This window comes from Lithobates pipiens, unplaced genomic scaffold (assembly GCF_037356315.1).
Source record: "Lithobates pipiens isolate NorthernLeopardFrog02 unplaced genomic scaffold, aLitPip1_a1.2 Scaffold_3, whole genome shotgun sequence".
In the NCBI taxonomy this organism is placed as follows: domain Eukaryota; kingdom Metazoa; phylum Chordata; class Amphibia; order Anura; family Ranidae; genus Lithobates; species Lithobates pipiens.
In genome coordinates this window covers 40,245,144-40,269,304 of record NW_027507790.1, presented here as the reverse complement: position 1 = coordinate 40,269,304, position 24,161 = coordinate 40,245,144, and the positions used below count along the sequence as shown (strand labels likewise).

The following is a 24,161-nucleotide window of genomic DNA, read 5'->3' as shown; positions in this document are numbered from 1 at the left end:
TATCTAAATTTACCTGTCACATGTATGTATTGAGGTTTATTTTCCGATGGGAAGTTGAAGGCAGATGCAGAATATTTGTCCTGAATGAAACCAAACCTATGTGGAAGGGGAATGAAAAAAGGAAGTTCAAGAAAAATAAGTTTACAAATAGCAAATATAAAAAATTGTTTTTTTAGTAAGTATGTTACCTATATGCAATCACTTCCTGCAACAAGTGCATTCTCTCCCAATAGGTCTCTGGCTCAAAACCTGAAACAATAATCCCATAAATTACGGTCTATAGCATCTCTTATACAAGGCACTCTTGTTTTGTTTCATTTGTATGAGCATATACAAACAAATGAAGGTATATTGCAAATCAATCACTTTAACAGCTTTAACATGTTAATGTCATTTAAAAATATTGAAAATGACTTTTGTAATTTGCAGCTTCCATTAAAATAACTCCTGATGATTCCGCCATGCTGCAGTCAATCTTGGAAAAAGGCTGCACAAGCACTTAGGCTTTCTGGGAGGTGGGGGCTGGAACATGGAGGAGCATAGTAGGTACACGCCACTCATCCCTTTAAAACCTCTACTGCACTAATGTGCAGAATAAGCACTAATAAGCAGTAAAGGGTGATTTGACTATGGATGTGTAAAGTAGGTGAGCATGCATAACTTAAATAAAGTTTTTTTTCTCCCCGTGGAAGTAGTCCTCTGGAATATCCCTTCTGTAGGCAGCACATATAGCTTAACGGGATTCTTCCTTTTTTACTTGTCCTTTAGGCCGGGTTCACACCGCTGCGATGCGGGAACGCCACGAATCCGCGGCGTTTTCCCGCATCGCATGACTCCCGCCAGCAGTTCACACTGCCCTATGCGGACGGCTGGGAGTGTCAATGATATGTTAATGACACCCCCAGATCCGTCCGCATATCGCAGTGCGATCTGCCGACTCGCACAGGAATCGGATCGCATGGTGTGAACCCCCATGCGATCCGATTCTGTTGCGGACCAAAAAAAAGGTCCCGTGCGAGTTTGCTGCGGGAGCGATGCGAATTCAGCCATACTATCTGTATGGCTGAACTCGCATCGCTACGGAGATCGGATGTGATTTGCGGTGCGAATCACATCCGGATCTCCCCCCGCAGCAGTGTGAACCCAGCCTTAAGTGTGTGTATAGATTAGAATAGTCTTGAGCCAGGCATATGCCTTGACTCGGGGTCTATTTTTAATTTTTTTTGTTATGTTTTGCTCCGTTTTTTTACTACTTTGTAAAATTTCTTTAGACCCTTAAAGGTCTAGTTTCGGTAGACAACCTGCAATTGTGATGCATAGTTACATTAATCTGGTTGAAAAAAACCTCAAGTCTAGTTCAACCAATAAAATGTGACTGCTTAAGTTTGTTCATCTTTTGTACTGAAGCTGGTGTTTGCACTTATGCCGCGTACACACGATCAAACAATCGGGTGGAAAAGTCCGGCAAACTCAAGTCCGCCGGACAATCTCCTCGTGTGTAGCCTCCGGCAGACTTTTTCGACCCGAAAGTACGGCGGACTTAGAAAGTAGTTTTGCACTCCAATCTTCCTGCCGGACTCGCATTTCGGCGGACAATCTGGCCGTGCGTATGCCAGTCCGCTGTACTTTTGAAATGAAGGGACTTTTCCCGCCCGGAGAAAAGTCCGCTCATTTCGAGCGGGTCTCCAGGTAGGCGGGGCCCGCGAAGGAGACATCGCTGGCCCCGCCACCTGGTATGGACTTAAAGGGGAACCCCAACCCCCCAAAAAAAAAATCGGCATGGGGGTTCCCCCCAGGTCCACATCAGACCCTTGTCCGAGCACGCTACCCGGCCGGCCAGTAAAGGGGGGTACGAGCGAGCGCCCCCCCTCCTGAGCCATACCAGGCCGCGTGCCCTCAACATGGGGGGGGCGCCTTGGGGAAGGGGGGGCCGCGCGACCCCCCCACCCCAAAGCACCTTGTCCCCATGTTGATGAGGACAAGGGCCTCTTCCCGACAACCCTGGCCGTTGGTTGTCGGGGTCTGCGGGCGAGGGGCTTATCAGAATCCAGGAGCCCCCTTTAATAAGGGGGCCCCCGAATACCGGCACCCCACCCTATGTGAATGAGTATGGGGTACAATGTACCCCTACCCATTCACCTGTGAAAAAAGTACAAAAAAAACACAACACAGGGTAAAAATAGTTTATTGCACAGCTCCGGGGGGTCTTCTCGCCGGACTCCTCCGCTATCTTCTTCTAGCTCTTTTGCTAGTGGAGGAGCCCGGCTTTCTTCCTCGCCGCCGCCCTTCTTCCGACTTCGGGGGTCTTGTCCCCCTCTTCGGTTCTTCTGCCGGGCCACCGCGCCTTCTTATAGCTCTTTTACAGGCGGTGGCCCGGTCTTCTGTCGCCGCTGTCGTCGTCGCTGCCGCCGCCTTCTGTTCTTCTCTTCAGATCTTGACTCGTCGCTCCCTCCATTCACAATGACGGGGAACGGGTGCGCGGCAACTTATATAGGGACAACACCGGATGATGTCCCCGCCTATTATGATGTCACAGTCCCAGCATCCTCTGGGACTGTGACACCATAATGGGCGGGGACATCATCCAGCGATGTCCCTATATAAGTCGCCGCGCGTTGCGTCGGAGCCATTGTGAGTGGAGGGAGCGACGAGTCAAGATCTGAAGAGAAGAAGAGAAGAACAGAAGGCGGCGGCGGCGACGACGACGACGACGACAGCGGCGACAGAAGACCGGGCCACCGCCTGTAAAAGAGCTATAAGAAGGCGCGGTGGCCGGCAGAAGAACCGAAGAGGGGGACAAGACCCCCGAAGTCGGAAGAAGGGCGGCGGCGAAGAAGATAGCGGAGGAGTCCGGCGAGAAGATCCCCCAAAGACGGAAGACCCCCGGAGCTGTGCAATAAACTATTTTTACCCTGTGTTGTGTTTTTTTGTACTTTTTTCACAGGTGAATGGGTAGGGGTACATTGTACCCCATACTCATTCACATAGGGTGGGGTGCCGGTATCCGGGGGCCCCCTTATTAAAGGGGGCTCCCGGATTCCGATAAGCCCCTCGCCCACAGACCCCGACAACCAACGGCCAGGGTTGTCGGGAAGAGGCCCTTGTCGTCATCAACATGGGGACAAGGTGCTTTGGGGTGGGGGGCCGCGCGTCCCCCCCTTCCCCAAGGCACCCCCCATGTTGAAGGCACGCGGCCTGGTACGGCTCAGCGGGGGGGGGGGTGCTCGCTCGTCCCCCCCTTTCCTGGCCGGCCGGGTAGCGTGCTCGGACAAGGGTCTGATGTGGACCTGGGGGGGGACCCCCACGCCGATTTTTTCGGCCTTGGGGTTCCCCTTTAAGTCCATATCAGGTGGCGGGGCCAGCGACGTCTCCTTCGCGGGCCCCACCTACCTGGAGACGTGCTCGAAATGAGCGGACTTTCCTCCGCGTGTGTGGGCGAGTCCGTTCATTTCAAAAGTACGGCGGATAGTACGGCGGACTTAGTACGCCGTATTAGTCCGCTGAAAAAGTGCCGTGTGTGGGCAAGTAGCCCGCTCGGAAAGTCGGACGGACAGTCTGGCGGGAAGTCTGCCAGACTAAGTCCGTCGGATAGTCGGCTACGTGTGTACGCGGCATTATGTATACTGAATGCTTGTTTTGTCTTCAAACTCTTCAATACAACTTTATTATAGAAAAAAGTTAGTTTGACTTGTTACACACCTTCGAATAGATGGTCACTCTCAGCCTTTACTAGGCAGTTAATATTAAGGGGAATGAAGAGCTGAGCACGCAGGGGGTCTCCATATAAATAGCTTGGCAATGCAAACGGACCCTCCAAAACAGGCACAAGTAGAAAACCACAGGAGTTTGCTTTCCTATGCCAACCCTGAACCTAAAGAAAGAAAAAGCAGGAAATGTCTGGCAACAAATTCTACAATGATCCAAAATTCCAAGAGAGCTGAAAATATAATAAATAAAACAAACTGATAAAGTACAAGGACAACCGTGAGATATAAACAAAGCCCTCACCATTTCAAAAAGCACTGCAGCAGTCACAGCCATCCAGTGCAGCTTGATCTCAAATGCAGCGGTTAGAGAGAAGTTTCCATGGTAATAGCAGCTACACCATTCCAGTCTATCTGTTCGGTTATTAACATCCACATCTAAGGTTACCGTTCTTTGCTCTGGGACAGTGGCAGCTATGAAAATCAAGGTCACATAAGATAAAAACGTATATATCTATATTTTACAACTGGGAGAAACTGAAAGGAAGAATATCACACAAGAGGAAAGATGACCAACAGATAAAATATGAAAAAGTCAACAGAATCACACGTGGCAAAGAAAGTTTACAGTTAGAGAGATTAAGACTATAATGATAAGCTGGAGAATGCTACATGCAGCCTACATACAAAAGCATGCAACCAAGCAAGGGTGTGAAATGGGAAACAACCAATGATTGACGAGTGATCAAAATTAAATATGTCACAGAAAAATAAAAATAAAAAAAGACATTTTAATTATCTCATTGTTCCCACAAGTTGTAAAAAGGAAATAAGAGGATAAGGGGGTAATGGCAGAGCCTGTTCCATGGCTCTGAACAGATGCCTGGCATGCAAGTTACGTGGTACCCGTCAGGGGAGGAGCTGGTGGAAATGAGATTACAGCCACAAGGTCAAGAGAGGAACCAATGATGTCACATGGACGCAGCAAAGGTGTAGCCCTTAACTATGTTACCTTTATTTGGGTGGTTAGAGGGGGAGGTATAATATGAAGAATGGATACTGATGTGACATTACTCAGCATTATCAGATTCCCATGATATATGTTGGAAAACAGCAGATACAGCTTTTAAAATGAGAGTTTGAGACAGACAAAACAGGAAAAATGATGCTTTAGTTTTACCCTAGCATATAGCTACAGTACCTGCATCACTAACTTGTGTTAAGTCTATTTACAAATGTAATACATGTATAATTTTACAATGGTTGTCAAATTATCAAATAGTAGCTGCTGCTGCTTCAGATAATGAGGCTGCCATGTGTTCTTAGGAGCTGGGCTTTGGCCTTAATACAGTAGGAATATTTACAGAAATCAAGGTATTTGAGGGGGATATAATGAATAATTCAAACCATGGGCTGGATGAACCATGAAAGCCATGGATAGTCCATGGGAGATCATTCTCTTGGACATGACACTCCATCAGCTCCTCTGCCCTTTGCGGGCAGCTACCTAGCAGCGCTGCGGCCTGGCTCCTTCCTCCGAAGCTGCGGCTGAAAGAACTGTGCCTACTTGCATAAGAGGCTGGCCGACTGGGTAGCCAAGGAAGGAGAAATGGTGGTATTTCAGAATGGAGCAGCTCCTCTTCCACCAGTGCCACCTCAAACCATTTCCTCTGAAAAGCTGTGAAATCCTCCATTGCAGCTGAATGCCATGGGCTTGGTTGAGTCAGGTTTGTTGTGGCTACAAAACAAAAGACAATTTACAGATATTTAAAAATCACCAGCTAATATCAGAGACAAGAGCTGCACATGAACAGTTATGATATATACAAATGTAGGTACAAAGCCATAAATATAAATGTATGTTGGTATTATTCACTTAGCCTAGTGTGGGTAGATGACTGATTCCCCACTTTCCTATTGACTTGGTATAAAACTATTTCTAGGGGATTCTACATTGCATACCCAATTGCATTCAGAATTTCCTTAGGTGTGCACAGGTTTTTTTTAAGAGCCTTAAAATTATAATGTTTTTGGGGGACATGCAAGATGGAAGTTTAGAATTACTGTTTTATGGCATTTACAAGCAAATGGTTGCTTATTTGAACTATAACCATATCTAGGGGGGGTTTAGCTACTATATTAACCAAGAACAGAGGTAGGCAACCTTTGAGAGGAGGGAATCTACCTGGACAACATGGAATAAATCAAAGATGGTGTGCGCCACCTTTTTTTTTTTTTTTAAGAAGGTAATTAGCAAGCCTCTAATAAGAAAGACATAAAAAAAAAAAAAAAAAAATCTAATAAAAAATAAAATTGCTGAAAAAATTACTACCTTAAAAGTTAGCTTCAGCGGGAAACTTGGCATTCACAATTTTTTTCCATGTCTGAGAAATAATTGCCCCCCCCCCCCCACCACAAGTCTGATGCAGGAGACCATCATAAAGGCAAAACATCTGGTACTGAATGAATGAATGAAATACTTGTATAGCGCACAATGCGAACTGAATCGCCTCTAAGTACTGTACTGCAGGCTGACTTGCTTCGCTAGTTTCAGGCCTGGCTGGCCTCAATTGTGACCTGGCTGCTCCGAGTTCTGGCCAGTTTAAGTAGTATGTACAGTGAGGGGAAAAAAGTATTTGATCACCTGTTGATTTTGTACATTTGCCCACTGATAAAGAAACAATCATTCTATAATTTTAATGGTAGGTTTATTTTAACAGTGAGAGACAGAATAACAAAGAAATCCAGAAAAACACATTTAAAAAAAGTCATACATTGATTTGCATTTTAATGAGTGCAATAAGTATTTGACCCCTTCGCAAAGCATGACTGTGATTGCCAACAAGAGTTTTGCCACCAATTACTAAGGTCAGACGTTGTAGTTAGCCACTAGGTTTGCACACATCACAGGAGGGATTTTGTCCCACTCCTCTTTGCAGATCCTCTCCAAGTCTTTAAGGTTTTGAGGCTGATGTTTGGTAACTCGAACCTTCAGCTCCCTCCGCATATTTTCTATGGGTTTAAGGTCTGGAGACTGGCTAAGCCATTCCGGGAACTTAATTTGCTTCTTCTTGAGCCACTGCTTTGTTGTTTTGGCCATGTGTTTTAGGTCATTGTCATGCTGGAATACCCATCCACAACCCATTTTCAATGCCCTGGCTATGGAAAGGAGGTTCTGACCCAAGAATTGATGGTACATGGCCCCGTCTATCATCCCTTTGATGCAGTGAAATTGTCCTGTCCCCTTAGCAGAAAAAAACCTCCACTCTAATGCTTTACATTGGGATGGCTTTCTTGGGGTCATTGACAGCATTCCTCCTCCTCCAAACATGGCAAGTTAAGTTGATGCCAAAGAGCTTGATTTTGGTCTCTGACAAACACTTTCACCCAGTTCTCCTCTGAATAATTCAGATGTTCATTACCAAACTTCAGACAGGCCTGTACATGTGCTTTCTTGAGCAGGGAGAACTGCAGGATTTCAGTCCTTCACGCTACGCCGTGTTACTAATTGTTTTGGTCACTATGGTCCCAGCTGCCTTGAGATCATTGACAAGATTCTCCCGTGTAGTTCTGGGCCGATTCCTCCCAATTCTCATGATCATTGAAACTCCACGAGGCGAGATCTTGCATGGAGCCCCTGACCAAGTGAGAGTGACAGTTATTTTGTGTTTCTTCCATTTGCGAATAATCGCACCAACTGTTGTCACCCTCTCACCACGCTGCTTGGCGATGGTCCTGTAGCCCATTCCAGCCTTGTGTAGGTCTACAATCTTGTCCCGGACATCCTTGGACAGCTCTTTAGTCTTCGCCACGGTGAAGAGATTGGAATCTGATTGATTGCTTCTGTGGTCAGGTGTCTTTTATACAGGTAATAAGCTGAGATTAGGAACACTCCCTTTAAGAGAGTGCTCCTAATCTCAGCTCGTTACCTGTATAGAAGACACCTGGGAGCCATAAATCTTGCCGATTGATAGAGGATCAAGTACTTATTTCACTCATTAAAATACAAATCAATTTATATTTTTTTAAAATATTTTTCTGAATATTTTTTTGTTATTCTGTCTCTCACTGTTAAAAAAAACAAAGCAAAAAAAAACTACCAATAAAATTATAGACTGATCATTACTTTGTCAGTGAGCAAATGACCAAGATTAGCAGGGGATCAAATACTTTTTTCCCTCACTATAGGGCAGTGTCCAAGGGTCAGTAGTAAATAGGGCAGTGTCAAGGGGTGAGTAGTATGTAGGGCAGTGTACAGAGGTCAATGGCAGGTAGGGCAGTGTACAGAGGTCAGTAGCAGGTAGGGCAGTGAACACCCAGTGTTCAATCTACCACGCCACATATGTGAGCTTACCAGAGGTAGTGTGACCCCCTCAGCATTTGAGAAGTAAGTACACACTGTATAAAGCTGTCGGCCTGCAACCAATACACAGGAATGTACAGCCACCACTCGTTCAGACAAAGCACATAGCAACAAGATGTCAATCAAAAAAAAAAAAAGAAAAGAGCACCAGGCTCTCATAGTGTAAAATTAATGGGACAAAGTTTATTAAAAAGGTTAAAAGCACTTCATATCTCTTAGATCATTTGCTGCATATGTGTAAGCAAATTGAATTGTATTTGCTTTTGTAATTCTTTTCTGCACTTTGTTAGCGTGGCACGGCTTTTTATGGTTCCTATACCTTTAAAAGTGCTACTGTTTAGTTCTTTTCTTTGTGTAACGTGACCTTTTGCTTGTTGATAGTAGTTTGTTTTTTCAATGTAGGGCAGTGGACAGTGTCTAAGGGACAGTAGTAGATAGGACAGTGTACAGAGGTAAGTAATAGGGCAGGATACAGAGCTCAGTAGTAGGTAGGGCAGTGTACAGAGGTCAGTAGTTGGCAGGGCAGCGTACTGAGGTCAATAGTAGGCAGCGCAGCGTAGAGAGAGGTCAGTAGGATGTAGGGCAGTGTACAGAGGTCAGTAGTAGGCAAGACAGTCTACAGAAGTCAGTAGTATGAAAAGCACTGTTTGGGGAAAAGCAGGGCAAAGGACAGTACAGGGGGCTCAGGAGGGCCCCGTACAGACCGGTCAGGAGAGCACACCATAGGGTGAGTAGGAGGGCACAGAAGTTTCATACAGGTTTCTTGATGCAGAGCAACACAGGGAGGGTGCTGCGAATGATCTACTTGCTCTGGTGTGTTGATCCTCTGGAGATCAGCACACTACACTCCAGTGTTAATTTTGTCCGACTAAAACAATTTAGTCAACTTAATACCATTTTAGTCGACTAAAATATGACTAAAACTAAAATGGCATTTTAGTCAAAAGACTAGAATGGGACTAAAACTAAAATGCCATTTTAGTCAAAAGACTAAGACCAAAACTATATTGAAATTTGACATCAAAATTAACACTGGTCTGTAGTGCATGCTCATACCTCAATGCCATAAATAATAACATATTCGATTTTTGACTCCAGCAGTATATAATGAGTTTGGAAATTGTAGAGAAATGCTTAAATGCATTACAATTTAACTTTTTTTTTCTCTTTGGCAAAAAATTCTGGTCCTGGGATAAAAGGGGAGCACATTTATAAAGTGTGATATATTATATGTAATCTTTATGAATTTTTGATTGTTTTAATTTTTTATTTTTGTTCATTTGTGTTTAGAAAAACGCCAAAAGCTCCTGATGAATCGTTTGTATAACGGGTAACATGTAGGGCAATTTCAAACTGAGTCATCTATGATACACTGTCTATTTTTATTGGTTTTCCTTTTATTTTTGCCTGTTATACAATTGTCATAGCATTGTGATAGCAAAATGGAAATGTATAAGTTCTTTTTGTGATTTAAATAGACCACATTGACAGTGTAATCGTTATGCTCTGAGGCAATTAGTGTTTCATGCAATTCTATGTATGTTTTGCACTACTTTTTGTAAATAAATTTTGTTATAAATTCTTTTAAAGAAATCTGTGTTTATGCCTATAAAATCCATCACCTTCAACGGTTCTATTTAATAATTCCAAATATCAGGACGTGGCATGTTTTACTATGTCTTGTATCCACAGTACCACCCTGTGTTTGATACGCCATTAATTTAAAGCAATTTAACTACACCCATTAGATTTTAGATGACTAAAAATAGGATTTTCGTACTCACTGTAAAATTCTTTCCTCTGATGTTCATTGATGGACACAGCACTTTAATCTTGACATTAGGGTTATATCGCCACCATTAGGAGAAGACTAGGCAGAACATATAAAAAACAAACAGTACCGCCCCTCACTCTGCTTCCAGCAGCTCAGTTCGTCAAAAAGCAGTACAAACATAAATAGAAGGGATGGGTGCTGTGTCTGTCAAAGAACATCAGAGAAAAAGATTTTACGGTAAGTACAAAAATCCTATTTTCTCTTTTTTTTCACTGATGGACGGAGCACTTTAATCTTGACCTTAGGGACGTCCCCAAGCAGTGTCACAGCGAGGGGTGGGAACAGAGAAAATAAACACCACCCACCACCAAAAGAACTCATCAGAGGAGTCTCAACCTCAGACAGCCGCCCGCAAAACATTGAGGCCGAAGCATGCATCCGAAGATGCGTCCACATAGACCTTATAAAATTTGGTGAAAGCATGTACGGACGACCAGTTAGCCGCCTTACACCCAGAGAATCAGACTTTTGATGCTAGAAAGCCCCGGAAGCACCAATTGCCCTGGTAGAAAGTGCCGTGACAGGAAAGGGAGGCGCCGCCCCCTTATGGCAAAAGCCTGAACCACAATCTGTCTGATCCACTGAGAAACAGTGGCTGAAGAGACAGCCAGGCCCTTCCTCGGACCAGCCACAAAGACAAACAGAGTTTGGCCTCCGAAAAAGGAGCCGTACCAGACAGATACACCCTCAGGGCACGGACCAAATTCAAAGAATGTAAGCCAACTTCTCGGGATACAATGGCAGAGGACATAAGGACGGAAGCCCAATGTTCTTGTTTAAATGGAAGGTTGATACAACCTTTGGAAGAGAAGAGAGCTGTGGACGCAGAACCATCTTATCCTCATGTATATAAAGAGACTTGCATGCCAAGGCCGCCAACTCAGAAACCCACCCTGCAGATGTAATAGCCACGAGAAAGACTTCTTTCTGAGAGCGTCCATAAAGGGATCTCCCTAATGTTTTCAAACGGGGGTTTCTGAAGCACCAAAAGCACCAGATTAAAATCCCACGGGGGCAGCAACGGGCGTACCGGAGGGGCTACATGCCGAACTACCTGAACAAACAAAAACGCACCATAGAGCGAATTGCCAATGGCCGCTGAAAAAAAAATGGCCAAAGCTGGTATCTGCCCCTTAATGGTACTCAATGCAAGTGTCTGATCCATTCCTTACTGCAGAAAACAGCAGGATCTTGGAAACCAAATAAGAACGTGAATATCACTCCATCTCCTCACACCAGGAGATGTAGGCCTTCCAGGTATGATGATAAATCTTCCGGGAAAAAGACTTTCGGACCCTCAGCACCTGGCTTTCAACAGTCATGCCGTTAAAGCCAGAGACGGTAAGGCAGTGTGGAGTATTGGACCTTGAGAAAGAAGTTCCTCCTGCACCAGCAGCCACCAAGGAACACCGCACCATGTTGACATACCAAGGACGTCGAGGCCAGTCTGGGGCCATCAGAATCACCAGAATCCCCTCGGCCGCCACTCTGCGCAGCAGACGAGGGAGGAGCCTGAGAGGGGGAAAGGCATAAATTAGCCGATAATGCCTCCATGGGGCCACAACGCATCTGACGCATCCGCCCAGGGATCCCTTGAGCTGGCCACAAACCTCTGTCCCTTCCAGGTGGAGCCAAGAAGCCAGGAGATCCACATCTGGCATGCCCCACCTTAGGCAAATGAGCCAAAACACTCCTGTATGCAGTGACCATTCCCCCTGGTCCAGCAACTGACGACTAAGTAGTTCACCTGCCAGTTGTCTATGCCCCGGATGTACCCGGCTATCAGAGCCAGCACAAGCCACTCTGCCCACTGTATGATGGGGGAGACCTCCAGCGACGCCGCTGAGCTCCTTGTCCCTCTATGATGATTGACATACGCCACCACCGTGGAATTGTCCGACTGGATCCTGGCCGGACGACCCTGCAGCCTCTACGACCATGTGGAGAGGCACAGCCTGATCGCCTGCAGCTCCAGCACAATGATCGACAGATGCAATTCTTCTTACTCCCAGCAACCATAGGCCAACTGGATGCCAAAAATCCCCCCCCCCCGCCAGTCAGGCTGGTGTCTGTCATGATCACCGTCCAATGAAGAGAAAGAAATGATTTCCCAGACCAAAGGGCCGGGGGCCTCAGCCACCAGAGAAACGAAGACCTGGCTAGCTGGCTCACCTGGATTTGATAATCCAGGGATGTCAGAGACTTGTGCCATTTGACAGGATCTCTTTCTACAAGACCCGAGTGTGGAATTGAGCATACGGTACCGCCTCGAAAGTGTCTATCATGAGTCCCAGACCTCGCATGCAGAAACACAGCGACGACCACCTGCGGGACATTAGTAACCGCACTGCAGATTGGAGAGCTTCAGCCTGCTTGAAGGAAGAAAGACTCTCGCCTTTGGGGAGTCCAGAATCAACCCCAAGCACTCCAGGCACTGGGTCAGCATCAACACTGACTTCTGGAGACTCAACACCCAGCCAAACTCCTGAAGAGTCTGCATGGTGATCGCCGCACCCTCCCTTAGTCCTGAGGCAGAAGCCGCCCTCAGGAGGAGATCTTCCTGGTAACCCACGATCGCGATCCCTAGTTGCCTCGAAAATGCCAGAATTGGAGCCAGTACCTGGTGACGACCCTTGGTGCCGACGCTAGGCCAAAGGGAAGAGCTACTGATTGGTAGTGCTCGTCCCCGAATGCAAATCATAGGAACCTCTGGTGTGCAGCGACCAGATAATGGATTCCATCCTGAAGCTACAAACCTTCCCATAACAATTGATGACCTTGCAATCCAGGTCCGGATGGACCCTTTCCTTCTTTGGGATTACAACCTGATTGGAGTAGAATCCCCGAAACCTTTCCCACATTGGTACCAGACTCTCGCCTTTGGGGGGAAGCAAAAAAAGAAAAAAATTCAAAGACCACTGGTCCCCACAGGGAGCCAGGTCCTTCTCCTAGACTAGGCAGAAAAAAACTGAACAGCTGGAAGCAGAGTGAGGGGTTATAGCCAGTAGGACCGCCCCCTGGGCGGTATTGTGCTTGTTTTTTTTTTATGTGTTCTGCCTAGTCCTCTCCTAAAGGTGGCAATATAACCCTAAGGTCAAGATTAAAGTGCTGTTCGTCAATGAACGCAAGAGAAATTCGTTTTAGTCTACTAAAATGTACTGGAGATGTGCTGTGAACAGGGCTTATCGCCAAAACTAGTCTGCTGCTGACTGTACTCACTGTGAAGGCTTGAAAATAAATATGCTTGATGGTATGGAGTTTTCGGCTGCTTTTATTCGATGACCGTTTGTCTATTGGTGTGTGGGAGGACACCTCAGCTTGGAGATCCTGACTGCAAATTTCCAAAGTAAGGCCGCGTACACACGGGCGGATTGTCTGTCCAACTTAGTCCGCTGAACAGTGTTTCAGCGGACAATCCGCTCGTGTGTGGGCTTCAGCTGACTTTTTCAGCGGACAGTCTGACGAACAAAGTCTTACGGAATTTCCGTAAGACAGTCCGTTCAAACTTGGTTTTGTCCGTCCAAACTTGGTTTCAGCGGACAGTCCGCTCGTGTGTAGGCAAGTTGGACGGACTAAGTATGGCGCATGCCCAGAAAGGGTTTACACGGCCGAAGGTTGCATTGCAGTGTATAGGACGTCGTTTTTCTAGTCCCGTCGTACGTGCTGTACACGTCATCACGCACGCTTTCAGCGGACTGTCTGCTCATCGTGTGTGGTCAAGTCCGTTCATGCTAATTTTGAACGGACTGTCTGTCGGATTGTCTGCCGAACTTAGTTGGGCAGACAATCCGCCTGTGTGTACGCGGCCTAAGACTTTGTTTCCCACTGCTCTGAGCCATACAATCTTTGATCAAAATAAAATGTCCTACAGTTCTAAAATGTCATGGAGATTTAGTCGACTAAATACAACTAAAACAATTGCAGAAGACTAAAATGGGACTAAAAATAAAAATGCCATTTTACAGTATCTCACAAAAGTGAGTACACTCCTCATGTTTTTGTAAATATTTTATTATATCTTTTCATGTGACAACACATAGCTCGGCAGTGGTCATCTTAGAGGTGTGTTTGGGGTCATTATCATGTTGGAATCTTGCCCTGCGGCCCAGTCTCCAAAGGGAGGGAATCATGCTCTGCTTCAGTATGTCACAGTACATGCTGACATTCATGGTTCCCTCAATGGACTGCAGCTCCTCAGTGCCAACAGCACTCATGCAGCCCCAGACCACAACACTCCCACCAACATGCTTGACTGTAGGCAAGACATACTTGTACTGCTCACCTGGTTGCTGCCACACATGCTTGACACCATCTGAACCAAATAAGTTTATCTTGGTCTCATCAGACCACAGGACATGGTTCCAGTAATCCATGTCCTTTGTCTGCTTCTATTCAGCAAACTGTTTGCGGGCTTTCTTGTGCATCATCTTTAGAAGAGGCTTCCTTCTGGGACGAAAGCCATGCAGACCAATTTGATGCAGTGTGCGGCATATCGTCTGAGCACTGGCAGGCTGACCCCACACCCCTTCAACCTCTGCAGCAATGCTGGCAGCACTCATACATCTATTTCCCAAAGACAACCTCTGGATATGACGCTGAGCACATGCACTCAACTTCTTTGGTTGACCATGGCAAGGCCTTTTCTGAGTAGAACCTGTCCTGTTAAACTGCTGTAAGGTCTCTTGGCCACCATGCTGCAGCTCAGTTTCAGGGTCTTGGCAATCTTCATATAGCCTAGGCCATCTTTATGTAGAGCAGCAATTCTTTTTTTCAGATCCTCAGAGAGTTCTTTGCCATGAGGTGGCATGTTGAAATTGCAGTGACCAGTATGAGAGAGTAAGAGTGACAACACCAAATTTAACACACCTGCTCCCCATTCACACCTGAGACCTGGTAACACTAATGAGTCACATGACACCGTGGAGGGAAAATGGTTAATAGTGCCCAATTGAGACATTTTCACTTAGGGGTGTACTCACTTTTGTTGCCAGTGGTTTAGACATTAATGGCTGTGTGTTGAGTTATTTTGAGAGGACAGAAAATTTACACTGTTACACAAGCTGTACATTCACTACTTTACATTGTAGCAAAGTGTAATTTCTAAAATATTTTAAAAAATATGAGGGGTGTACTCACTTTTGTGAGATACTGTAGTCCTAAGGCTAAATCGAAATTTGCTGCCAAAATTAACACTGCTACACTTGGGATGAGCTCAGAAGAGTTCGGACAAGTCTGAATCTAGGCTATCCTGCCTAAAAGCTGTCACAGTTGACAGCAACTCATAAGTGGCAGAGACATTTCCTGTCTAGCAGCCACACATAAACCAGGGGGGTGCTGTGGGGTAGGGAATACCTCCACTACCTAGGGTTGGCTTTGAAAGCTTCCTGACCTGAGATCATCACTTCCCTAAGCTGCTCTGCTAGTCTGGGGAATGAGCACTAGAGTGTTGGCAAGGACACAAATGTGATCTACCCATCACCTGCCCGCGGACGACAGATTGCGATCGATGGCTTGATGGCTCCCATCCTAGAACATCTTCAGCGTGAATTCCCTAAATGGAACTACAGTGGGTGACCAAACTATTGAAACAGGTGCCTCTAAATGTGAAGAAGGGGAAACCCTACCTCAAAATAATAGTAATTTATCACATCTCTTATCCTATAAAATTACAATAGGTCCGCACATTAGCTAAGTAATGATCAAGGTAAAAACAGATACAAAGAGGTGTTGCAAAAATTAGGATTTTTGGCTTACCAGTAAAAACTATTTCTTGTACAGACTCTTTAGTTTTTAACCATGCAGCCACCCTGCTAACCCTAGTTTTGTAGCAAGCAATATGGAGATCCTAAAAAACACAGGGAGGGTCCTGTGCCCTGTTCTGCACTCAAAGAAACAGATTTTACGGTTTTGTCAAAAATCCTATTTTCTTAGTCGTACAGTACAGAACATAGGATCTTTAGTCTCCAAAGGGCAACTCCACCCTTTGGACTAGGTTAAATTTTACACCTGTATTTAGGGTATAACATGATGCAAATAGAATTTGTATGGCTACAGATTGAGCTTTTCAGAGATCTGTAAATAAGCTATTATTGCAGCAGTCGAACTTGTAATTCTCAATGGAACACAAGTGCAGGGATTACTGCAATCATAGTCCATTGACATTTCCTCCAGTTTTCTTACTAAAAAGCAATACCTCAATATAGACAGAGCTTGAGTTTGCAGGAGTTTGCAGGAACCTGACAGTTGCAATGTGTTGCAGGCTGATTTGCAAAAAAAAATAAGTGGCCTTTAACCATGGGATGTCCAAAAGCAGTCAAACTACAGGTTGGGCCAAACAGTCGGTTTGTAGAGCCTTACGTCTGAAAATGACATCAGATGAGGTCTGAACATCCACCTGTTACCATTTAACAAATGTGTGAACAGAAGACCAGATGGCAGCGTTGCAAATCTGAGAAACAGATGTCTAATGCTGAAAGGCCCATGAAGCACTAACAGATTTGGTAGAGTGTGCATTAATAAGAAAGGGAGGAACCCTATCCTTTAGATCATAGGCTCCAATGATGAAATGTCTAATACACCTAGATATAGTGCAACAAGACGCAGGGAGTCCTCTGCAGGTTGCCCACTGGAAGCAAAAGGAGGGAGTCAAATTGTCTAAAAAAAGCTTTAGACAAGAGGTAAGCTTCCACAGCATGTACCATGTTGGGACCAGGGCTGACATGATAGAGAAGGGGCTCAGAGAGGGGGGTGAGAGAGAGGGAGGGTCAGAGAGGGGGGTGAGAGAGCGGGGGGGTGAGAGAGGGGGGGTGAGAGAGCAGGGGGGTCAGAAAGGGGGGGTCAGAAAGGGGGGGTGAGAGAGCGAGAGGGTCAGAGAGGGAGGGTCAGAAAGGGGGGGTGAGAGAGAGGAAGGGTCAGAAAGGGGGGGTGAGAGAGTGGGAGGGTGAGAGAGTGGGAAGGTCAGAGAGGGGGGTGAGAGAGAGGGAGGGTCAGAAAGGGGGGGTGAGAATGGGAGGGTCAGAAAGGGGGGTGAGAGAGAGGGAGGGTGAGAGAGAGGGTCAGAATGGGGGGGGTGAGAGGGATTAGAGGTGGGGTGAGAGAGAGAGGGATCAGAGGTGGGGGTGAGAGAGATAGGGGTCAAAGGGGGTAGAGAAAGAAGAGAGGGGGGTCACAGAGAGGGGGTGAGAGGAAGAGAGGGGTGAGAGAGAGATCCCTAGTCCTGTCTGCAGTGCCTTCCTGTCTGTGAATAGGTGTGTGTGTGATGCCCAGTATCTTCCATAGGACATTCATGCTGGCCAGCAGCGGGCAGGGCCCATTCACTTTCTGGGTGAGGTGCACTGCTCCTTCCTGCGGATCTATTTTATGCAATAGACCACAGACTGTCCCAGGCAGGTAACAGTCCCTGGTTGCCTGCGCCTCCCTGCTGGTCCTCGGGGGGCCCTGACCTGACTGTCCTCCGAGCCTGCTGTCACAGCTGGAAGTGGAGAGGAGGACGGGTAGCAGCCCCTGGCTGCATGCACCTCCCACCGGTCCTCTGGGCCTGCTGTCAGAGCTGGAAGTGGAGAGGAGGGCGGATAGGAGTCCCTGGCTGCATGCGCCTCCTGCCGGTCCTCAGGGGGGGGCCCCTGATCCACTTGTCCTCTGGGCCCGCTGTCAGGGCTAGGAGTGAAGAGGTGGATGGAGGAATCCAGGCTCTGGGTGGTGCCGTTGTGTCAGGTATGCGGCGCCTGCTGCTCCTCACATCTCTGGTGGTCAGGGAGCTCTTCTCCCTCCCAGGCTCTCGCTTCTCCCTGCTCCTGCTGCCACTGGTCCAGGCCTCCCTATGACAAGGGGCCCAAGGGGCAGAGGCTTTGGGCCCCTTAACAATGACTGAGCTCTGGGCGGCTGCCCGTTTTGACCCATGTTAAAGAGTCCTGGTCTGGACAATGGAGAGAATTTTTCTTGGGATGTTTCAGAGCGGGGCATAAGGAGGGAAGAACAAAGTCCTGGTCAAGTTGAAAAGTGTAAACCCCCTTAGGGAGAAAAGAGGCTTTTGGCCTCAGGACAACCATATCTTTGTGTAACAGAAGCTCACTGTTAAAGATTAATGTTGCATGTGCCGCACGAAGCTCCAATAAATTCCCTGGTCTACAGTCTGTCAGGTGCCAGATTTTAGAAGCTTGTCCTGGTTCCATGCTACCCAGCAAGCAAACAAGAGGGAAGCCACACACTGATAACCTCGCTCCATACGTGTTTATTACATATGGCTGGTTAGATGTGGCCATGCCCCTCTAATATTTTTCACCACAATAAGCTTAATCGTAGAGAGGCTGGGACTAGGAAAGGTTCTTTCCAGGATAAGGAGGCTGACTTAGAAACCCTCTGCACAGGGGTGATAGTAATGAAAAAGGTCACTTTGCAAGTTAGGTCAGACAAGATAATATCCTTAAGGGTAGGGTTGTACTGGTATTGATATTGGTGCCGATACAAAGTATTTTCACGGGTACTTGTACTCATGAAAATGCTCCGATACCCAAAGCTAATACCATTGTGGTGTGATTTGAGCCCATACAAAATCAATGGGCTTAAATCGCACTGTACAGAATTGCATGCAATTTGAACAGGAATGCAGTGCAGTTCCTGTCTGAATCGCATGCGGTTTCCCGCATCGCTCCTGTGTGATCCCAAGTTTGTCATAGTGCTTTCAGCCTGAGTTCACATAGGAGCGGTGGGGGAAACTGCATGCAATTTGGACACGAATCACACTGCAAATAATCGCATGGGATTGGAACAGGAATGCAGTGCGATTTCTGTCCAAATCGCATGTGGATTTCCCATTGCTCCTGTGTGAACCCAGGCTGAAACCACTTTTTGAGCCTATTCATTTTGTATGGGCTCAAACCATACTGCAAAGCCATCTGTACTCGGTATACTTAAAAAAGAAGTCCAGTCAAAGCTTGTTTGGCTGGGCTTCTCCTATGGATCACAGGAGTGCAATTCGTTTTGCAATCCTGTGACACGTTTTCATCAGAGAGTGGACTGATGTCCACTTTCTGCTGACGTCACAGATATCAGTTCAGGCACCGACAATGAAAGTCTGGATCCAGGAAAAAAAAAAGAATGCATACATTTTTACCTGCAAAAATATGTGCATTTATGATTATATTTTGAACTTGAACTTTGAACTTAGCCCTTAACTAAGGAATGAAGGGCCAATAGTCTTTAAAGCAGTCCACCCAAGGCTGAGATCTATCCCACTACTGTTACTCAAGGCCAGAAGATGATCTAGAAGACCAGAATGGAGAAAAGACAGGATGCGTCCCACATTGTACACAAGGGTAGCAATGGTAATGGTCCTTACAGTGGTTGTAAAGGCAGAAGGTTCTTTTATCTAAATGCTTTCTATGCATTAAGATAAAAAGTCTTCTCTGTGCAGCAGCCCCCCTTAGCCACTCTAAGCCCTTGTACACACGGTCGGACATTCCGACAACAAAATCCATTGGATTTTTTCCAACGGATTTTGTCCGAAACTGGTATTGCATACACGCGGTCGGACAAAGTTGTCGGAAAATCCGATCATTCGGAACGTGATGACGTTATTTAGTTACAACGGGACTACGTTCAGGCTAGTAGCCAATAGCTTTGGTCAAAGAATTTGATCTGAGCATGCGTGGCACTTTGTCCAATCAGAATTCTCTACAACTGATCGGACAAAGTTCAATCAGATCATGTTGTCAGAAAATTTTTATATCCAGCTCTCAAACTTTGTTGGTCGGACATTCTGACGGAAAAAGTCAGATGAAGCCCACACACGGTCGGATTATCCGTCGTGATGTCCGATCGGACATTTTCCGTCGGAATGTCCGACCATGTGTACAAGGGCTAACACTTACCTGAGAGGTCCCTCTCTGTTCAGTAATGTCCATGACTGTCTCAGCCTTGCGAGATTCTCCCTCCTGATTGGTTGAGACACAGCAGTGGTGCCATTGGCTGCTGCTTCTGTCAAAGTCAGCTAGCCAATCAGGGGAGAGAGGGACCTGTGACTTGGCTCGGGTGCCCCCATAGCAAGCTGCTTGCTGTGGGGGCACTGAAAAGGAGGGAGGGGCCAGGATCACAGAAAAGAGACCCGAGAAAAGGAGCATCTGTGCTGCTCTGTGTAAATCCACTGCAACAGGGCAGGTAAGTATAACATGATTATTATTTTTATAGGAAAAAAAACAACACTTTACAATCACTTTAAGCTTGGATTAAGTTTCAACTGAAGTTGGCTCATCCTGGCAGACTATGGCACTAGAGCTGTATAGAACCCAAAGTGAATCTCATGCAGGATCTGGTACTTGAAGCAGCATTACAGGCCAGCCCCACATTTTCATCCAAGCAGGGTCCAGGTACAGTCCCCCAAGGCTTACCCCAAGGAATTAACCAATCTGGAAACTTCAGAATGAGCCACAGTGGCTATGGTGCAGCCAGGAACACTGAAAATCATCTTAGAGAAAAAAAAGTATCAATCTGCTCTCTGTAGACAGAAGAGGTCCATCACCTAAGGACACTAGCAAGAAACCAAGGCTAGCTAGGAATGGGAGGGGTTATATAGGGGGATGTCCCTGTGGCTTTCTCTTTAGCCAGGGTCTAATCACCTGAACTTAGCTGAACATAAGCCACGGTTAAATATTAAAACTCTGTGTCCTGTACTGCACGACTAAGAAACCACATTTCCATAGAAGACTTTGTTCTTTCTAAGTTACAAACACATGTTGCTCTCACCCCTTTCAAGCTCTCGTTCAGGAGGTATCCTATATAAGTAGAACCCATAGATAAAGGTTCTAAGTGTTTCGCCAGAAGCATGGGTAATATACTGCTCATCCAACATTTTCTGCAAGATACATATAATATTTGATTAATTATTATTAATTTTACCAAATATCTAATTATAACTGTGGAGAACGCAGGCACTTTTCCTACCTGCATGATGTCCATTGCCACAGGTTGAGTCTGCACCCAGCTAATGTTATTGATCAGCCAATGTACAACTTCAGCACTGATAAAGCAGCATGGAGGAAGGCCTTTCTGTTCGGATAGCAATGGAATACCTGTACTGCAAGAAAATCAATAACATACCACTCATATTTAGGTGCATTGACATATTACTATTTGTTTCCTTTACAACTCTGAAAGCTATTGCCATGTCAATTTCCATAGAAGCTATGTAAACTAACAAAGGGCATGAAACGTCTTTCAGTTTTTACACTAACCATGTTATATCATCATATTATCAAAATCCAAGGAAAAAAATTAATAGGTTGCAGCCTACCAGTCCTTGGATGTGGTTGCTGCATAAATGTAACTTTTCACTTTTTCAGTTCATCTACAAGTATTGAAACTTTAATGTTGATTTCTATAAATTCAGTCATTTTAACTTCATGTGCACTGAGCTGAAATCCCAAATGATGCCACCAGCATTCCCACGTGTTGTGAAGATGTGGGGAGGATTAGGTGTTTGTTGTCCAAGCAAAGCAAGCAGCCTAGGATGACAGGCTCCAAAGATACAGTATAGAAAGTGAGGGTTGGCAAGCCAGGACAGGAACTTGTGTTACTGGCAAGATTAGTAGGTCAAAATAAGGGGATAAAAGCCTGAATAAAGAAAACAAACCTAACACCCACATCAAAGGACATGTAAGCTGAAATATATTTTTGTTTTTGGGTTTAGATACACTTTGACTAATGACTCTCACACTCTACTAAATGTATAAATTAACCACTTTTCTTCAACCCCTTCAACTGTTTGAAAACCTGTTAAAGCATACCAGGTACTTACGTTGGGTGTTTCATAGCCTCAAGAATTTCACTCAGGCTGGCACTGGAAGGTAGAGTGCTCGGTCCCCCAGACATCTGTGGGACACTAAACCAGAATTACTGGTTAGAAATCTCATATAACAAGCAGAATCACACAAATGATAATGGAGCATCTTTACCTTGTCTCAGCCGATTGAAATGGCTGCTCTCCTGTATTGCTTCCTTGAGTAACTGTTGGGGTGTTGTTTGTCAGGCTGCTATTTCCATCAACATAAGGAGAGACTCCCTGATCAACAGAAATCTGTAATAGATCAGAATGATATTCTATTTAGAATAAGGGCTGAATAAAGTTAAAACCAGGCAATTATTATGTTTTCTAAAATATTTAAAATACTTTGGCATGTTACAGAGAATGTTAACAAAGGTGATTCAATAAACATTTACATACAGCACACTAGACAGGATAATCAGATATTGAACAACCCAGACTTCAAGGCACATGCAGATGAAAATCACTGGGCTATAGGGCCTGGGTGGAAAGCATCCTGGAGGATAAGTAATGGCAGCTATTTTCTTTTTTTAAGGGATTAAAGATAACTGTCTAAATAATGGTGTGGGGGGGGGGGGGGGTGTAGGTATTTGAATTTAGGTCTGCTTTAACCACTTAAGCCCCCGAACCAATATGCAGCCAAAGGACCGGGCCCCTTTTTGCGATTTGGCACTGGGTCACTTTAACTGACAATTGCGTGGTAGTGCGACGTGGCTCCCAAACAAAATTGGCGTCCTTTTTTTCCCACAAATAGAGCTTTCTTTTGGTGGTATTTGATCACCTCTGCAGTTTTTATTTTTTGCGCTATAAACAATAATAGGGCGACAATTTTGAAGAAAATGCAATATTTTTAACTTTTTGCTATAATAAATATCCCCAAAATATATATATATATAAAAAACATTTTTTTCCTCAGTTTAGGTCGATACGTATTCTTCTACATATTTTTGGTAAAACATTTTTTTAAAAGATCGCAATTAGCGATTATTGCTTTGCGCAAAAGTTATAGCATTTACAAAATAGGGGATAGTTTTATAGCATTTTTATTAATATTTTTTTTTTTTACTAGTAATGGCGGCGATCAGCGATTTTTATTGTGACTGCTACATTATGGCGGACACATTGGACATTTTTGACACATTTTTGGGACCATTGTCATTTATACAGCAATCAGTGCTATTTAAATGCACTGATTCCTGTGTAAATGACATTGGCAGTGAAGGAGTTAACCACTAGGGGCGGGGAGGGGTTATGTGTGACGTGTGTGTTTTTTTTACTGTTGGGGGCGTGGCTTGGCATGTGATGTCACTGATCGTCTTTCCCTATAACAGGGAACAGATGATTGGTGACAGCCACAGTAGGAAGCATGGGGAGAGGTTTGTTTACACAGACCTCTCCTCGTTCTTCAGCTCTGTGACCCGATCTCGGGACACCAGCGGCGATCGGGTCCGCGGGTCCTGTGGCCATGGAGCTCAGGGCCGGGTCGCGATAGTAGTCCATTATGCTTTACCTTTGCAGGGAATGAAAGAGGAAGTAAACTCATCAGGGTTTACTTCTTCTTTAAAGAGCCACGTACAGGTACGTGATTATGCCAAGCCGTGCCATTCTGCTGACGTATATGTGCAGGAGGCGGTCCTTAAGCGGTTAAGCTAACCCTAAAACTTAAAGCAGGGGTCTCAAACTGGCGGCCCTCCAGCTGTTGCGAAACTACAAGTCCCTTCATGCCTCTGCCTGTGGGAGTCATGCTTGCAACTGTCAGCCTTGAAATTCCTCATGGGACTTGTAGTTTGGCAACAGCTGGAGGGCCGCCAGTTTGAGACCCCTGACTTAAAGGGGTTGTAAAGGTAAATTTTTTTTTTCACCTTAATGCATTCTATGCATTAAGGTGAAGAAACATCCGACAGTTCCGGCCTCCCCAGCCCCCCCCCCCCCCCCGTTTTACTTAGCTGACCCCGCGAAAGTCCCGTGCTTGTCCCCGACATCCTCTTCACCGCTCAGCCTGGTCGTTGATTGGTTACAGTGAGCGGCTATATCAGGGGAGTGCACCCACAAGTACTCCTCACCATGCGAGGGCGTTCACATGAACGAGAGAAGTCCTTGCGGGGGGAGCCGAGACAGCCGCCGAGGGACCCCAGAAGACCAGGTTCGGGGCCACTTTGTGCAAAACGAGCTGCACAGTGGAGGTAAGTATAACATGTTTGTTATTTAACAAAAATAAATTAATGACCTTTACAACCACTTTAAAGTTATTGTAAAAGAAAATAGTATTTTTATAACAGCTTACCTGTAAAATTATTTTCTTGGAGTACAGCACGGCACACAGAGCCTGTGTTACGTAATCACTTAATGGGTTATGGGCAACCTTCATGTGTTGACACTGGTATACCCAATACAGGAAGTTGACTCCCCTATATAACCCCTACTCCTTCCAGGAGTACCTCA

The 24,161-nt window shown here is 45.6% G+C and overlaps 1 protein-coding gene across 6 annotated transcripts in view; it reads right to left on the bottom strand.

Moving 5' to 3' along the window:
- The window catches only part of DEPDC5 (DEP domain containing 5, GATOR1 subcomplex subunit), a 168,179-nt gene that overhangs the window by 6,099 nt on the left and 137,919 nt on the right, over window positions 1–24,161 (bottom strand). For 4 of the 6 annotated variants that reach the window (XM_077461520.1, XM_077461523.1, XM_077461521.1 and 1 more), the window contains 9 exons: window positions 21,850–21,971; window positions 21,693–21,776; window positions 20,840–20,972; window positions 20,642–20,750; window positions 5,212–5,442; window positions 4,009–4,178; window positions 3,700–3,871; window positions 189–249; window positions 14–96 (listed from right to left, as the gene is read on the bottom strand). In XM_077461520.1, coding sequence (XP_077317646.1) covers window positions 14–96; window positions 189–249; window positions 3,700–3,871; window positions 4,009–4,178; window positions 5,212–5,442; window positions 20,642–20,750; window positions 20,840–20,972; window positions 21,693–21,776; window positions 21,850–21,971 — 1,165 coding nt within the window. Of the gene's footprint in view, window positions 1–13; window positions 97–188; window positions 250–3,699; window positions 3,872–4,008; window positions 4,179–5,211; window positions 5,443–20,641; window positions 20,751–20,839; window positions 20,973–21,692; window positions 21,777–21,849; window positions 21,972–24,161 lie in introns of those variants that run through there. The other 2 variants (XM_077461522.1, XR_013263847.1) reach the window with 2 other exon arrangements.